Raw genomic sequence first — 18,336 nt, 5'->3', positions numbered from 1 at the left:
ATGCCGGGCGGTGGGGCGGGAACCTCGCACCCCGCCGCCGGGCATCGGAACGAGGTCCTGGACCTCTTCTGAAGGCAGGCGGGGGCAAAAGTCTTTGCTCCCCCCGCCTGCCTTCCCGGGACAGCGGAGACTTCTCCGCTGCCCCGGGCGATCTTAAAATGCTGGCGGGTGGGAGCGAAGCGTTCGCTGCCGACCCCCAGCATTTTAAAATCTCCTCGGGGCAGCGGAGACTTCGCTCCCGCCCGCCAGCATTTTAAAATTGCCCCGGGACAGCAGGGGCTTTTAAAATGCTGGCGGTCGGCAGCAAAGCCCTCCTGTCCCCGGAGCTTGTGGGGCGGGAGGTGGGAAGAAGGGCTTTTCTTCCCACCGCCAGCCTTCAGAACAGCCTTCTGAAGGCTGGCAGTGGGAAGAAAAGCCCTTGTCCCCCCCCCCCCAGCATTCAGAAGAGGTCGGGGGACAGACTGTCCCCGGACCTGGTCTGAAGGCGGTTTCCCTAGGAACGCATTAATTGATTTTCAATGCATTCCTATGGGAAACCGTGCATCGCAAGACGAAAAACTCGCAAGACGAAGAGACTTGCGGAACGAATTAATTTCGTCTTGCGAGGCACCACTGTACTTTTTATATAGTCAATATAGGCACAGAGTTAAATTTTTTAACATTTTCTAATGGTGGTGTGCCTTGAGATTTTTTTCATGAAACAAGTGTGCCTTTGCCCAAAAAAGGTTGGGAAACACTGGTTTAGACCACAGCGCCAACCCGTGTCCCTTGTAGGAACATAGTCTGCCTTAAACCAGCTGTCTGTCTAGCTCAATATGATTTACTCTGGTTGACAGCAGCTCTCTAGGATCTCAGAAAGAAGTCTTCAACCTCTGCTATTAGGTGGAAGTGTCTGGGATTGAACCTGAGATCTTCTGAAAGAACAGGAGGTTCCTATCACTGAGATATGGTCCGCCTTTAAAGCTGGTTTGGCCACCTCCAGGCACAATTGCAGCATCTTGGACCCCTCATGCGTCCTGCCCAAGGGCAGAGTGGGATTCAAACCCACACCTCCAGGCAGAGACTGTATCCTTATTGCAGAGCTATAGACAACCCAACCATCCTGACCATAGCGATCAACCTTCCCTTTTTTTGCGGGAAATTCCCTTAGTCCAGCGCCATTTCCTGCTGCTATCCTGGATTGTTAGATATCCCATAGACTGTCCCCGGGACAGGTGAGGCTGCTGATCCCTTATTTTCAAATCCGAAAGTTGACAGTACCATTTTGCACAGGTAAAGTTGTGTGTACTTTGTGATTACGTGGAAGGTTCAATGGAAATGGTAAAATTTGAGGAGGGATTTTAAGGAGAAAAGAATTTGACTGATGGCTACATTTTAAATCAGGGCCTACACCAGTGTTTCCCAACCTTTTTTGGGCAAAGGCACACTTGTTTCATGAAAAAAATCTCGAGGCACACCACCATGCCAGATGGGGAAAGGTCACTTTTTACTTATGTAAAAAAAAATAAAAAAATAGTAACAGCATAGAAGGTAATGGTTAGGCTAGCATCCCTCTTCCAAATATGCTAGGTTTTTATGTGCAGGGACTGTTCTACATGGGAAAGCATTCAGCACTGTCATTCTCCCATCTGCCATCTGAATTGGTACTATTCTGGGTCAACTTACTCTGCTGCATGTGTAGATGAAAATGGCACCAAGTGTGGGGGAGGGGGCAGAACAGGTTTCAGATACAGGATATTAAGCATACACGTACTTCAGATTGAACTGGTTGCTTGCTTTGCAAGTTTTCATTTCCCAAATGACTGCCTTGGCAAGCGCAATACCTACCAGGCTCAACGCCGGTCTCGCGCTGCCGCTTCCCGCGCTCTCAAGGACCCGGGAGGAGGAAGGCGTGAAGGGAATCCCGAAGGCGCGAAAACCTCGCGCATGCGCAGGCCTTCCGCCTGCGACAGCCCAGTAGGCCGGCCGAAGCGAGCGGCGATGGGATGTGGGAGGGAGCTCGCTCACCGCCCCGCGTGTGCCTATGTGGGGCACGTTACAGCCCCGTGACGTCAGCGCCACGCAGGCAGCCAGGCAGGCAGACGGCGAGAGCCCCGCGCTGGGCGGCCTCTCCTCGCCGCCGCCGCCCTGCCTCTCGCCGCCCGACTCGCCCGCCTCCCTCCAGGCAACATCTCGCGGCACACCAGGCAACGTCTCGCGGCACACTAGTGTGCCGCGGAACACCGGTTGGGAAACACTGGCCTACACCATCTTTTCTCGCTTTGTCTACATTCTAACATTCAGGCATTTTCCCGTCACAACGCTTTACTGACATCACCTCTCTCTCTCTCTCTCTGTTCTGGCATGCCAAACATGTAATCCCTCAATTAGTCATTCCTTATGGCAAAAGTCTAGAACTGTAATAGTTTTTCGCCCCTGATGAGCTCTGGACAGACCCGCAAAGAGACTGCAACCTCAAAAGCCTCTGCAAACGCAGGCCAAATGATGCGTTCCACCTCAGACATCAACACACGATTTGTCATATTGGATCAAACCACTGGCCCATCAAATCAGCTACCCTGCCCTGGGCAAGAACCAGCACCTTCTACTCCAAAATACAAGGGGTCAGGGAAGGAGGGAAGGAGGGAAGGAAAGGAGAGGAGAGAGGGGAAACCTTTAACAATATGGGCCAGTCACTGTATACATATCCCTTCTTGACACACAGTTAACGGACGGAAAAGCAGGACTGAACCAACATGATCTAAGCTCCATTGCCAAACAAAATGTTAAATCTGTATTTTTTAACGTGACTAGAGCTACAATAAATTCCACAGGTCAGCTGCTTATTTCATCCCAAAAAACTCCACTTTTCATACCTTGTTCTAAATTTATCAGCCAACCTCAATGAAATGCTCCTGTCAGGGAACTGCCATCAGTGCCGGAGGGAGAGAGCGAGCTCCAGAGGGATCCCAGAGAGCGTCCCGGGATTGGGAGAGGCAGCCCATCTTCTGGGGAAGGGAATCAGCTTAGCTCCAGTGGAGAAGGGGGGCAGATGGGGGAATCTGAGAGGGGGTCACATGACTCCTTGCCGGGGACCAGCAGGGGGAGGAAGGGTCCTCCGCTGCCTACGCCCTCCTTGCGCAGAAGGCTTCCGCGCAGGGAAGGTAGGAGGAGACTGGGCATGAAAGAACTTCTTTGCTGGAAGAAGTTTAAGAAACGCCCACTGACAGATTCTGCCAGCGATTGAGACAGCCACGGGTGAGTGGCTGTCCGGACAGGAAGGGTTCACTTAGGCAACCCAGCCAGGTGTGGGCACCGGCTTACGCACGAGCAACCCCTAGAACCATTACAGCTCCCTTAGTTTCTGCTCTCTCCCCCCCACACTTTCCCAGTTATTCACCTGGAGTTTTCGCAAACACCAATTACAGAAAGTACTGCGGAAGCCAGTGACAAAATAAAAGAGCCTGCTGTTTAAAACGCAATCACTTTAACAAGGTTGTTTCAGATACATAAAGGCCTACAAATTGGTTTGGGTCCTTTCATACCTAGACAGCCAAAGGCAAAGTATGACAACCGCAAAAGGAGCAACAATTATGAACTGTACGAAGCTCACTTTGTTGAGCAGTAAGAGTTAAAATGAATGAAGAGGTGTTCCAGGTGCTCTTCATTTTTAAAAATTCTTTTGTGGAAGAAAGACGGAAGAACCCTAGCTGTACGAGGATACAGCACCTTGCGCATATACGGAAACAGAGAAGTCAACATGAAAAAAGCCACCATCCTACATTATGTGTTGGACCCAATTGCAAAATCTTTCTAATTGCATTTACTTACCAACAAAGGTCCGCATAGTTAAAGCCATGGTTTTCCCAGTAGTGATGTATGGAATTGAGAGCTGGACCATAAAGAAGGCTGATCGCCGAAGAATTGATGCTTTTGAATTATGGTGCTGGAGAAGACTCTTGAGAGTCCCATGGACTGCAAGAAGATCAAACCGATCCATTCTTAAGGAAATCAGCCGAGTGCTCACTGGAAGGGCAGATCCTGAAGCTGAGGCTCCAGTACTTTGGCCACCTCATGAGAAGAGAAGACTCCCTGGAGAAGACACTGATGCTGGGAAAGATGGAGGGCACAAGGAGAAGGGGGCGACAGAGGACAAGATGGTTGGATAGTGTTTTCGAGGTTACCAGCATGAGTTTGACCAAACTGCGGGAGGTAGTGGAGGACAGGAGTGCCTGGCGTGCTCTGGTCCATGGGGTCACAAAGAGTCGGACACGACTAAACAACAACAACTTATAGTTGCAGGGCAACTCACAAGAAGGAATAAAAATGCATGCATTTTTTATATTCTTATTTGTAGCTCATTTCTCCCCAAAAGAGATGAGGAAAGGATACGTATTTTTATTCTCACGCCGACTCTAGATGAAATATAGCCAGGAACAGCTAGGGTGGTGGGTAGATTGAGGCTTGAACTGGAGTAGCATATAGTCGTACCTTGGTTGTCAAACTTAATCTGTTCTGGGAGTCTGTTCGACTCCTGGAACCGTTCAAAAACCAAGGTGCAGCTTCCGATTGGCTGCAGGGGCTTCCTGCACTCAATCGGGAGCCACGGAGAACGTTCAGCTTCCAAAAAACATTTGCAAACAGCAACACTAATTTCTGGGTTTGCAGCATTCGGGAGCTGATTTGTTTGGGAGCCAAGCCGTTCGACAACCAAGGTACCACTGTAGTTCCAAACTTCTGCTCCGTCATGTAAGTATCTTTGTTTGGAAGCTGGACCAGTCAATCTTCTTCATCCTACCTTAACCAACGAGATTATTTCAAGGCTAGACACTAGGCTGCTTACCCCACAGACTTGCCTCCTTTAAGGAAGAATGAGAGAGAAATGTAATAGATACACATGGAGGTTTGGCGGGGGGGATGACTTGATCCTTAGCAAGTTGGTGCACCTATTTTTTCAACAGAATGTTGTCCATGCTTTGTTAAGACATGTTTTGATAAAGTGAGTCAACGTGGTTTTCCATAGTACCATGTAGACTTTTGGCCACTGCGCAAAGATTGAGAAGTTGTACATGAAACAGGAAGTTTTAACATGAATGACGACAGTGGTAAAAATGAGAACTCTGCTCCAAAATGTTTGGATAAATGGGCATGCTTATGAAACGCTGAAAAAGGTACCCTGTTGTGCACTATGCCGCCATCATTTTCCATCTCCTTATCTGAAAATGCTTCAAATGGTAGAACGCTTATATGCATGCTTTGAAGTAGCTTCCTTTAATGTTTGTGCCTACCTTGATGTGGTAGCCATTCCTTGCCTCTTCCCTGAAAAGAGAGGAAATGGGCTGACTTGATTTATTATAGAACATTTCTGAAAGGATTATGGATTTGCCGTTAACACTCCAGCTAATTCACTCAAAATATGTGTGGGGTGACTTAACAGCCATGTAACGACTGTGATGTGAAATAAGCGCCAGCCTTGCTATTGTTGGCATCTGTCTGTCTCAGGAGACTATGGAGGTGTGCATGTTTGGGGGTCAAACCGTTGGAGAGTTACAGTGCCTGATAGTAGAGACTTGATATGGGAGAGACATGTTTTGTTGCAGCTGGGGCAGATGAAGGCATCCGCTTCTGCTGCTGCAAATGTGCCAAGGCATCTTTTCTCTGCATTCCTCCCAGCAGTCCTTTCTCCTGGGCTCACTGCTGTGGACGCATGACCTGTCCGTCTGCCTCCAGGCACTATGGTTACCTGCAAGGGATTTCCACACAGCAGGGTTGATGCTGCAAGCCTTCGTTTCTCGTTTGCAGACATCTTTGCTCATAGGAACTAAGCAAACTAGGTGAGCAGTACAGTAAATGATAATGTTGGCAGATCCAGAACCACACACAATGGTAAGAAGAATCTAATGCTCGAAAGTTAACAGATGCTAAATTATCTGTGACAGTTCTTGGGGGGTGGGAATTAGAGATCTACAGCGGTCTGGTCAATAAAACAGTGTTTCCCAACCGGTGTTCCGCGGCACACTACTGTGCCGTCAGACATTGGCTGGTGTGCCGTGGGAGGGAGGCGGGCGAGTCGGGCGGTGAGAGGCGGCGGCGGCGAGGATCCGCGTCGAGCCGAGTGGCGGCTCCGCGGTGGTGGTGCCGAGTGGCGGGGCAGCGCGTGCAAAAGGGAGGAGCGCGAGAGAGCGGAGGAGGAGGAGGCCGGCATGTCCGGGCAGCAGCAGCAACAACAACAGCAGCAGCAACTCCCGGCGACGGCTCCTCAAGCCCCGCCGCCGCCCCCTCCTCCGCCCGCTATCGCCGCCACCACCACAACAGCCGCCGCCGCCTCAGTTGCCGCCGTCCCTCAGTCCCTCGCTCTGCTGCCTCCTCCCACCCCCAAAGCTTGGAGGTTCCCCGGCAAGGGGGAGGGAAAAAACTTTCACTTTCGTGCGTCCCTCCCGGCGTGACGCTGCGCGCTGACGTCACGGGGCGGGGCTTTAATGGTGGTGTGCCGTGAGATTTTTTTTCAGTAAACAGGTGTGCCGTTGCCCAAAAAAGTTTGGGAAACACTGCAATAAAACTCTCTTTGATAGAAGTCAAAAAAAGACAAAGAATTGTACGAATGCACAAGACAGGGAATGAAAAATAAAAATGGAAAACCTATGCCATTATACAAATAAATGGCACATTCCTCAGGCTGATCTCCGGTTCAATTCTCTCTGTTTAAAACTAATTAAAGGGAGAAAGACAAATGACGACAGGCATGTGGGAAGAGATTAGAGGTGTTTAGCTTAGCTTTTCCTTCCCATAGATGGGAAGGAAAAGAGGGCAAGTCAAGTACTCTGATTAAACATCAAAATATTAAGAAATGTTCAGAGAAAACAAAATGGAAAATTAAAACTTGAAACCACCCCATACAGGTTACACAACGTACCATAAAATATTCCCCAGAAAAGTTGTTCTTCTGCCCCTGCGGTAGCCCTGATCACAGTCACCCCCCCAAGTCAGCTACCCACAATATGAAGCAAGCACTACCAAATGAACAGCCCCTCTTCATCACCACCACCTGCTGCCTTATTTTTGAAGACAGGGGCACCCAGAGAGGCACCTTTGATGCAGGTCTTTGCAAACAGGCAGATTGCTATGGGGAACACCCAGGTCCCAAGACTTTTTAAAGGGATTAGTACTGGCACTCTTAACTGTACCTGAAATATTTCTGACTCAGCTGGTGCCATTGCAGAAGTCGTCCAACATGCACATCTTAGAAATACTTCTGAAGTCTAAAACCAATCACAAGGCTCGAGCCAGCCCTGCATTCAACAGAGGTCAGAATCTGATAGATATATTAAGAAATTGAGAGCCTGTGTGGTGCAACAGTTAAGAGTGTTGGGACTAGGGCCTGGGAGACGAGGGTTCAAATCCCCACTAGGCCATGAAGCTCACTGAATGACCTTGGGCTAGTCACTGTCTCTCAGCCTAATGTACCTCACAGGGTTGCCGTGTGGATGAAATGGGAGAACCTCAAGGTCTTTGGCGGAAAGGCAGTACAGTGGTACCTCGGGTTAAGTACTTAATTCATTCCGGAGGTCCGTTCTTAACCTGAAACTGTTCTTAACCTGAAGCACCACTTTAGCTAATGGGCCTCCTGCTGCTGCCACACCACCGGAGCACGATTTCTGTTCTCATCCTGAAGCAAAGTTCTTAACCTGAAGCACTATATTCTGGGTTAGCGGAGTCTGTAACCTGAAGTGTCTGTAACCTGAAGCGTATGTAACCTGAGGTACCACTGTATAGAAATGTTAAGAAGTAAATAAAATAAATAAAACCCATTTTAAATGTTGACAGGAATGCCACGTGTCATGCTTCCGGAAAGAAGATGTTCATCTGACTGGCAAGGTTCGGACGGAACCTGGGAGAAACAACTGCACAACAATGTGCTGTTTTCTCCATGCAGTTTCCTGCTTTTTAAAAAAGCATGAAGTCCACTACATAAGATATGCAGCGCAAGCGTTTTCACTTATCCACGAATCAGGAAGTCTATAGGCACCACTTTTTCTCAGACAGAAGCCATGTTTGAAGCAGCCCCCGGGCTCAAAGGAAAGGGCACCAGTCTCTGTGTATTCTCAGGCTGACCTGCTCCAGCAATTTCTAATGCATAGCACAGTTTTGTGGAAGCTATTAGCTTGCAGTCAGCTGTGACTTATTTTCTATTTAATGCATTGTATATCAAAAGAATGTAAACCACCTCGTCTGCTTCATGCTTTTATTCTCCCTTTTTTCCATTTCCTCCTTATCAGAGGCTTTCTCCCATTCTATTTGCGGTACATCTTCGTCCTCCTCTGCTTCACCCGCTCCTCCTTCTTTCTGATCTTTACTTTGCTCTCTTGCTTCATGCATCCGCCTTTGATCCCGCAAGTTGCCAATACCGGCTTTCCTCAGGTTGGTATCTTGCAGTGGGTTTGGACTGCTCTACAGCCCCGATCAGCCCCAGTGGCTAGGGCTGATGGGAGGTGTAATCTAAAACAGCTGGAGGATACCAGGTTGGGGTCAGCTGCCATAGACCCTCAAAGCTCTTCTCACTCATCAGTCATTGATCTCTTTCCTTTCATGGTTCAAGGTCTTCCCCTAGCATTGAACACAGCGGCCGGCTTTTGAGATGACACACACAGTGCCCATGTAGAAGAACTGAGTGAATCACAACTGTCCAGAGCCTTTGAAGGGCAAGACAAGATGCCTAAGAAGGAGCTGTCGGGAAGTGGCAGTTTTCTTGACACATGCTATTCCTCCCCACCCAATATGATCAGAACATTACAAGTTGAAGGCTCAGTTCAAGCTTCCTCCCTGCTCACTGGTAAAAGGGAAAAGGACAAGATGACTATTTGAAGCAACAACAAAAAAGGAAGCAACTGGAGTGGAGTATCTTGCTTAATCACTTCAAATTCTGACCTTCGCTAAAGGTTGTTTGACGTGTAATACAGATTTGATAAATGCAACCGCCCATCAGTAAAATAAGAGGTTCATGCAGTGAATATAAGGAGGGTCTTCCTGAATCAAACCAAAGGTCTATCCAGACCATCATTCAGTTGAATGAGAAGCCCATAAACAGGATGAGGGGGAAACAGGAGTTTCCCATTGGTAGTCTCCAGCAACTGGCATTCAGTGGTGTACTGATTTGCTTCTATGTTATCATTTAATGTGTTATGTTATGTTATTAGAATCAGAGAATTGGAGAGTTGAAAGGGAACCGAAGGGTCATTGCAGCCCAACTCCTTGCAATGGAAGAATATCAACTAAAGCATCCATGACTGATGGCCATTTAACCTTTGCTCAAAAACCTCCATGAAGGAGAGTCTACCCTTTCCTGAGGAATTCTGTTCCACTGTCAAACAGCTCTTACTACTGTCAGAATGTTCTTCCTATTGTTTAGTCAGAATCTCATTTCTTGTCATTTGAGTCCATTAGTTCACGTCCTACCCTCTGGAGCAGTAGAAAATGAGCTTGTTCCATCTTCCATGTGATAGCCCTTTAGATCTTTGAAGATGGCTATCAAAGCAACTTTCAGTCTCCGTTCCTCCAGGCTAAACATACCCAGCTCTCTCCACTGTTCCTCATAAGGCTTGGTTTCCAGGCCCTTTTAGCATCTCAGTCACTCTGATCTGCTCACATTCCAGCTTGTCAATAGCCTTCTTAAACTGTGGCGCCCAGAACTGAACATAGTACTCCAGGTGGGATCTGACCAAGGCAGAATAGAGCAGTACTATTAGGTCCCTTGATCTGGACACTATACTTCTGTTAATGCAGCCTAGAATAGCATTCACTTTTTTGCTGCTGCTGCTGCATCACACACTGTTGACACATGTCCTTTATTTAAAGGCTTGATATACCACTTAAACATCAAAACTTCCAAGCAGTTTACATAAAATATAAATTAAAAACACCAATAAATTCGTGTGTTAAAAATAAGTTGACCTAATTTTTACCAAAATTTAGGTAAAGGCTTCTTCATTTTTAATCAAAAATTAAAAATGTATAACACTGCAAGTTATATAGCCATCATGACTATTATTTATTATGTTTCTTACCTGCCCTTTACCACAAGGTCCGTTGACCGCTTACAATAAATAAAAGCACAATAAAATTAAAACTACTGTAGAAACAAAAGCTCATAATTTCAAAACAGAAATTTAATACAACTCTGGTAACCACGGGCAACAGTATCCTTCATGAAGTTCATCTAATTCCGTTTTAAAGTGATCCAAGCTGGAGGCCATCACAGCATATTGTAAATTCCATAGTTTGAGGGTAGAAGGTCAGCCTGCTCTTTGATGCAAGAAAGGCCACGACCACAAATATCAAAACCAGGTTCTACCCAAGGGTAATGGGAAAGCCCAACACAGCACAGATTGAATGCCATACATGTTCAGCCAGAGCGAAAGTCAGGCTCACCAGCTGGGACTGCCTGAAATACAGGTACGGAAATCTGAAGTGCCAAACTGTCTAGCAATGTAATACAGTGGTACCTCGGGTTAAGAACTTAATTCGTTCTTGAGGTCCGTTCTTAACCTGAAACTGTTCTTAACCTAATGGGACCTCCTGCTGCTGCCGCCACACGATTTCTGTTCTCATCCTGAAGCAAAGTTCTGAACCCGAGGTACTATTTCTGGGTTAGTGGAGTCTGTAACCTGAAGCGTCTGTAACCTGAAGCATCTGTAACCCGAGGTACCACTGTATTGCTTAACATATTAAGGCTGGAATCCCAAGGATATGTTATTATTAGTGACTAAGTCCTATTCAAGTCAATAGGCCTGCTTACATGCTCCCACTGTACGACTGCATAGCTAATAAAACCCAAGGATATTAAGGTATTTAACTGCTTTAACTACATGGATAAACACGAAAGGCACTTTGCTAAATAGCAAAAAAGATGTACCAACTCTTGCGTAATTTGGAGGAAGTAAATTTGTCTAATGGCAACATTTGCCAATGGAAATCTACTTTTCTCCAGAAAAGCCCATTAAAATTTGATTATTCAAACCAGGGCTTTTAGCTCATTAGCATATTTTTTTAAGTGTTAATTTAAACAATCTACCCCACTTATTGCCTGCAAAGTTCTGAGCAGAAAACACTAGATACTGTCTGCCGAGTTCCGAAGAATGTGCTGTGTCAATTCCATTTCATTCACATTTGCAAAAGTTTCCCCATAGAAGCTGGGATAAAGGCGGGGAACCACGTCCCATTCAGATTCAGCTCAAACCATGGCTGAGTAGCTTTCCGAAGCTTGTCTCAGTTGGCAGCTCCGTCTATTCCTCCTCACTGAAGTCTCTTTTTTGCAAATCACTGTGCTGAGTTCACTCCCGATAATTCATTTTTATTTGTATTATTAAGTCTCATCCCACGCCTTTCCCTCTCTTCCTCTCATCACCGGCATTTGCCTAATATAGACTGAAATCTCTCGGAAGTACCAGGCAGTATTAAAGCACTACATAACCACCATAAAATAAAACTGTGATAAAAACCTCCAGATTCTCTTTATAGCCCTCATGATAATGGAGGCCTTTCCTTGGGCTTTGAATTCTGGGAATGTGTGTGTGTTTTAAAAAATGCAGGCAACCCAAATTCAAAACACTACTGCATATGTCATAATTCCGCTGTCTTTTCTGTCTCTTTGCAATGCTTTCAACATATTTATGACTCTTGGTTCTCTCCTTCTACAACTATCCTTCATCCAAACAGCAACCCGTTGTCATACAAGCCAACTGTGTGCGACTAGGATGCTACAAGAAAGACAAGGAAACAGCGGGCTGGACACCTCAGCTGCCAGTCCATGCTTTTTATGGACCACCAAACCAGTCAAAATGCCAAGGAGACTGCTCTCATAAAGAGGACCACAGCCAGGTTCTCCCATCTCTGCCAACACAGGTTGATAGCCAACGTTACTCATGATCAAGACTTCTGGAACTACGTGAAATTTCATTGCTTCACTTCTATAGCTCCATTACCATCAACGGTCCAAAGTTCTCCTCCCACCCCTGACATACACAACCGCGCCATTTCTCCTTTCTGTGTGCCCTGAATGCCTCAGGGTGTCTTTCCTCAGGAAAACCACCTTATCCCTCCTTATTTAAATAAATAAATAAAGAGTCCCTCCCGAAACAAAGCCGAAACAATCAACCTAAATGTGCATTCTTCCATGTTCCCCTTCACCCATTATCTCCCCACAACACACACATATGATGCCCCCAGTTTTAGAAACTCAAATACAAAGGCTAGGCCCCAAATGGCCCCTTAAACCTGGGTTGCGGTTGCCACAAGAGAATGTCTGTTCGCCAAGGGATTGGACTAGATGACCCTCGGGGTCCCTTCCAACGCTGCAATTCTTCAATTCTAGAATTCTATTATCTCAACTGCATTGTTTGCGTGCAGGTTGCTGTTACAACAATTCACTTGTCCCAGTAGGCAAGGAGAAACACGCACAAGGGAAATGGGATTAGTTATGGACTAAGGCTGTTTTTAAACTGTGGTTGCCAACCTGGCACCCAGAAATCTCCTCATAAGTCACACCTCGACCCATGCCAGTAGCAAAACGCGCCTGGCGCCTGGCTAATTTCTAACACTGGCTGCCCCTCAACATAAAATTTAGATTTTAAGAGGACTTGTGTGTGCGCGCAAGCTACCACACACCCACTGATGGTGCTATGTAAATTAAATAAACTAACCACACCAGAATGCCCAAGAAGTAGCCTCTGTCTCTGCTATATGGCCAACAAACTACATCTGTTTTTGGCTGCCTGTTCATAAAAGATTAGAGAAACAAAACTGGCTTTGCACATAAACCTTTCTTCATCCATCTTCCCACTTTTTTCCTGACCTGCATTTGATATTAAATTATATGCATTTAAAATTAATTTGTTCCCAATGATTTATTCCCGGCAAAAGAATAGCTGTATGTGGCTGTGTTTTGTGCCACCACCTAGCTACCTATTATTTGTATGCCAATTGATTATGTTCTCACCACCTTCTGTTTTCATATTTGAATTTCATTAGTGCTCTTTGCTCCCTCTTCTAGATTCATTTATTATGCTAAATGAGACCTAATCCGCGTCCCTGGTGAACTCATTAGACACTTTCCCAATTAACCACGCTGCTATTTATAATTGTGCTTTGTTTGTGGTACATCAGCCATTTTTTAATTCATGTAAAAGCATCACTCTCAGTGTTGCCAATTCTCAACATTTTTCAAATTAAGATTCTTGAGATAACTGCATTTTCTCCCAGGCAGCAACTCTGTACCCATTTACTTCTGAGTAGACGTGTACTGGACTGCACTGTCAGAGATATGGTCCTTGGAAGCACATCAGTATAAAAACAATCTGTTTTAATTTGAATAAATTTCTAGCCTTCAGAAGATTAATATAACAATGGTTGTCTGACTTTAGAAGAGAAGGTAAGACAACACCTACCACTACCAAATATAATTTAAATATGTTTAAGGTGCACAATTCTCAGTCGGTTCCATGATTTAGGAAGGAAGGAAGACAAGATTCTGATAGCTTGGATTTCACAACTTTCTGTGGCTTTGGAAGATATAATCAGTCTCAATTCTTAAGAGCAAATCTTGTTTTTCTGCATTGAAACAAGAATTCCAAAGCTAACTTAAAAGGCTGCCTTAGGAAATCTCACTCAATGATTTTATAAATATCATATCACATTGCTTATTGCATTTAGGAAGCATATTTTCAAAACAGAAAAACATGTTTTGAGTGGCTCATTTGTTCTTTATTAGTGCTTCCGGCTGCTTCTTGCTGACAGTTCCACAATGCCCTTATAAGCTCTTTCTGTGGAGTAGACCAAACCGTAATTTTGGCTGAAGGCTTGAGCATACATTTAGAACTCTAGAGTACAGTCAATTCTCAACAGATATGACAAAGAGAGGAAATCTACAGAATTACCACGAGGCAAACTTGGCTTTCAAGTAGTAACTAAACTGATTTATTACAAAGATCAGTTGCTTACTGCAGCAGTCAACATGACTCACAAAAAATGCTCATTTTCAGTACCAACGTTTGTTTCCTAATCCTCTTTTACTCCTTGAGCTCCCTCTTTTTTGAATTTGCTACACTTGCACCAACTCTTGGGGAGGGCAACAATGCACATTACATATTTCAGGTTTGAAACTAGTGGCAAACAATTTTAGAACCATTGCAGAGATCAAACAAGGAACAAATTAGCACTGTCATAACGTAATATTTTGAACTTTCAAAAAATCCACAACGTTCTTTGAGCTTCTTTAATCTGCTGTCAGGACAGCGTAAAGGAAAACAGATCACCCAAACCTGAACTCAGCTGGTGAGGCCAACAAAGGAGCTTTTTAGGAGACTACTCCCCTTCCTCCATGCGAAAATACAAAACATCCAACCAGAAGACTAACCTGCATTACAAAGTGTTCTCATTAGACAACCGAGGCAATGGCACCGTTGACAGGGTGCAAACAGTGAGCTGCTATAGGGCAGCAGACAAGTGTGTCGTTTCCAGCAAGCAATTCTTACCTTGGTGAACGTAGACAAGCCACTGTTTCTCCAGCCTGTGTTCCCCCATCCTCAAGACTTCAACAGGGGGGATAACACAGCTTTGTTTTAGGGCTGGGCGATATCTGGTTTTCAATATCGTGATATACCATCAGCTAAACATCTCAACTTATCGATATATCACGATATCCGATAGTAACTCCTATTGACGAGCCCTCACACACATTGTGATTCACGATATACTGCCAGGTCAAATATTATGAAACAGATATCATGATGTGACCTTCAAACTGGTTTTGGACAATATATTGATATATCACCCAGCCCTACTTTGCCTGATCGGCTATTGTGAGGAGTAGCTATCATTGTTTTTAGTGGTTTGACTACCATGTGGCAATTATGCAGCCCTTGAAAACGACAGGCAATTCCATATTTCAACACAACTTTTTGGATTGCAATAACATGTTTCCACTAAATAGGATGAAAGAGATTATTCAACCGACAGCCCCAACTTCTTTGGTATCTGAGCAACAGAATATACATTCATGCAGCGTATGACACAGAAAGGCACACTCTCCGTTATTTTCCTGCTTTCAGAGGCAGCACGAAGCATGAGACACACCTGACGATAAGGCAATTATGTAGGACGGTTAGGTGATAAAGAGAGCAGTGTCAAGGAGCGCATCTGAATGGTGGCTATAATGCATATTAATAGTTACACGCCCACATCTAAGGCGGTTAATTAGAAGCAGAAGCCACCAGAGAAAGAAAAGCTCAAAACGGCTGATAGGTGACACAAAGATGCACTATTTATTGAATTTTTCCAAGCATCAACGTTTACCTTTTGTTAAATCAGTCTTTGAAGAAGGCTGGCTTGTTGTTTCTTCAGGGCCTTTGTTACTGCTTTCTGAGGCATCGCTGCCAGTTTCGTCGTCGTCATCGTCGTCGTCTTCACTCTCTGTATAATCGCTGTCATCACTCTCACTCTCTGCTCTCTCATATTCACTGTCATCCGACTCCTCCTCGTCTTCAGATTCCTGGCCAGGAGAATTCACTTCAGGCAAGAGCTTTGGTCTTTTGGCATCTTCGGGACTCCCCGCGGTGCTGCCTCCCATACTGCTCAAGCCTTGCAGAGGTCGCTTCTGAGCCAACAGTTTTGGATTTAGGATGTTGATCGGCCTGCTGTCCTCGGACGCCTGTAATGCTGGATTCCTGCTGTCCTTACCAGAGGGGGAACTCTTCTTTCTGGCATTGCCCCCACCTTTATTCCCACGCAGCTGCTTCATAAGGCTTTTGGTTTTGGGGTGCTTCCAAGTCACTAGACTCAAGCTGAAAGAGAAACTACTGTTAGCTCTCCACCTTATCACAGTTTAAGTTGCCACAGAAACTGCAACTAACCATTTGTTGGCAAGCAGGCCAACTTGTGCGCAGTTCAGGGCAAGAAACAGCTGCACCAAAAGCTAATTTACAAAGCTGGAGGCTTGTCTTATTCTCTGAGTTGGGGGACAGACTATGACACTGTGTGTATATGGGGCAGGCTCATGAGGTTGATCTATATATTTTGCTACAACCCCACAACAGAATTGTAGTGCTTAGATTCTTACAGAAAAGAAATACAGAGCTGTGTTTTCCTGTTTATATTGTGATGCCCTAATGAACTGGCAGTAAAAGCATCTAGCTACTCATTAGGCCTCTAAATGGATGCTGCCTTCTGTTTGGTGCTTTACAAAGTTGGGTGCCTATATCTGCTCTAAAGAGATGACCCACTAAAATGATTATATTCCTTGGAAAGAAATGCAATGTAATAGAAACTACCATTAGAGGCTTTGAGGTAAATTCCTGATGTTCTCAAAATTCTGCACAGGAAAAGCCTTTGATAATGCAACATACTAGGTTTAATCCTAAAACATTCTGCTGGGTCTGACCCAGGACTTACAATGCAGTCCTATACATATTTATTTGGACATTATTCTGACTAACTTCAATGGGTGATTGGGTTTAGAATTTCAGTACAACATATGGCCATGGAAAAAGAGTAATCAAGTGTCTTTGGCACTTCATTGACAGCAAATAGCAAAAAGCAACAGAAGAACATCTGGCACCTTAAAGACTAACATTTTTGGCAAACATTTTTGAGACCTGGACCTCATAACTTTTTGCAGCAACTAGCATAGTTACTCAGTTGGTTCCTTTGCAGCAGAGATGGAGAACCTTTGACCCTCCAGATGTTCTTTGACTACAGCTCCCATCATCCCTGCTCACTGGTCATTCTGGTTGCAATCCAACATCATTTGGAGTGCCATAGGTTCCCCATCCCTGTTTTATATCTTTTATCTCAGCTCTACCTGACCCAAGTGGGGAGGGGAAACTCAGTCTATGTCAGGGGTCAGCAACCTTTTCCAGCCGTGGGTCGGTCCACTGTCCCTCAGACCATGTGGTGGGCCGGACTATATGGGGGGGGGGGGAATGAACAAATTCCTATGCCCCACAAATAACCCAGAGATGCATTTTTAATAAAAGGACACATTCTACTCATGTAAAAACATAGTGATTCCCGGACCGTCCGTGGGCCGAATTTAGAAGACGATTGGTCTGCATCTGGCCCACAGGCCTTAGGTTGCCTACCCCTGGTCTATGTGCTTGCTTCCCAAATGGCTGGTGCTGGGGGAGGAAACAAATCCAGCCTAATCCCATGATCCATTTACACATTTAGTTACGCAGTATTTTTCCCTCTGTTATCTCCTGCCACTCCTCTGTCCTGGAACCTACATGATTTTAATATGGTCTCCCCTCTAGGCACTGACCAGGCCCAGAACTGCTTGGCTTTAGCAAGGTGATGGCCTCATGTGTCTTTACACCGTACTCCAAAACTTGACTCATAACTAACTGCATGCAGGACCAGGTAGCCTTTTTTCTGTTAAAGTTTATTTTCCAGAGGTCTTGTGTTTGGTAGAGATCTTAGGGAAGCTGAGGAAGAGCATTTGCTCTGCACCTGTTTCCCACCATGCCCATATTCAGAAGTCCTTAAAAGCGTATCACGGGGTGGTCCCACAGCAACTAAATTCTAGTAGACAAATTCACAGTAGACAGTTACATGACTATGTATTCCATATTTGGAAATGGCATTTAGTACTAATGTTTATCAGAAGCCGGCAGCAAAGCAATGAAGCAAAGGTGTCATCTCCATCCTGCACCAGACCCTGGACCTGATGGATTTTGGTCTGATCCAAAAAGGCAACTCTCATATTCTTTGTTGCTTACTCATCGCATTCCACACAGCTAGGATGTGGGGTGTTTTATGAGACAGAAATGTGGCACACAGAAGCAAGAGACCCTTTTAAATTGCTTATGAAAGCGTGGGTTGGAGTAGAACTCCGAGGAGGGCAATAAAGGATGCCCCTTCTTCAAGTCACAAAGACACTGGATCAAATATACAATGTTTTGAGGGTACAAGATAGAGAGATGCCCTAGGGTCGCCACTTTCAGAAAATGGGTTTTGTAACTTTACTACCAGACAGAAATCAAAAGGTAAGCTTTATAGCCAATAGCAATTAACAGTTAAACTGTATTGCTAACCTGTTATGCGGCTAATAAAGGAACAGAGCTAGAGCCTGTAAGAAAGCGCCAAATCTAATGTACACGGTGTCGTCTTTGGATTTTTAGCAAGCGTACCGTTTCAGATCTTCCACTCAATCAAAATGCAGAGGTCAGGGCTGGAGGTGCCATTCGGGGTGGTGTGAAAATGCAGCCCCCTTCCCCATGCGGTGCAAATGACTTAAGGGGACCAATAACTGAAATAAATCTAAAGGGGAGACAGAGCTGGGTGCCATGAGCCCATCAATGACAGCAAACC

General features: G+C 45.4%; 1 protein-coding gene across 1 annotated transcript in view; it reads right to left on the bottom strand.

The window, feature by feature from the left end:
• Window positions 1-18,336, bottom strand: part of RRP36 (ribosomal RNA processing 36) — a 36,824-nt gene that overhangs the window by 16,887 nt on the left and 1,601 nt on the right. Inside the window, exon 2 of the mRNA XM_028724899.2 lies at window positions 15,325-15,812. Within this exon, the coding sequence (XP_028580732.2) occupies window positions 15,325-15,769 (445 nt within the window). The 5' untranslated portion in view covers window positions 15,770-15,812. The remainder of the gene's footprint in view (window positions 1-15,324; window positions 15,813-18,336) is intronic.

This window comes from Podarcis muralis, chromosome 3 (assembly GCF_964188315.1).
Source record: "Podarcis muralis chromosome 3, rPodMur119.hap1.1, whole genome shotgun sequence".
NCBI lineage: Eukaryota > Metazoa > Chordata > Lepidosauria > Squamata > Lacertidae > Podarcis > Podarcis muralis.
The sequence above is the reverse complement of the archived record's forward strand: the minus strand, read 5'-3'. Positions and strand labels throughout refer to the sequence as shown.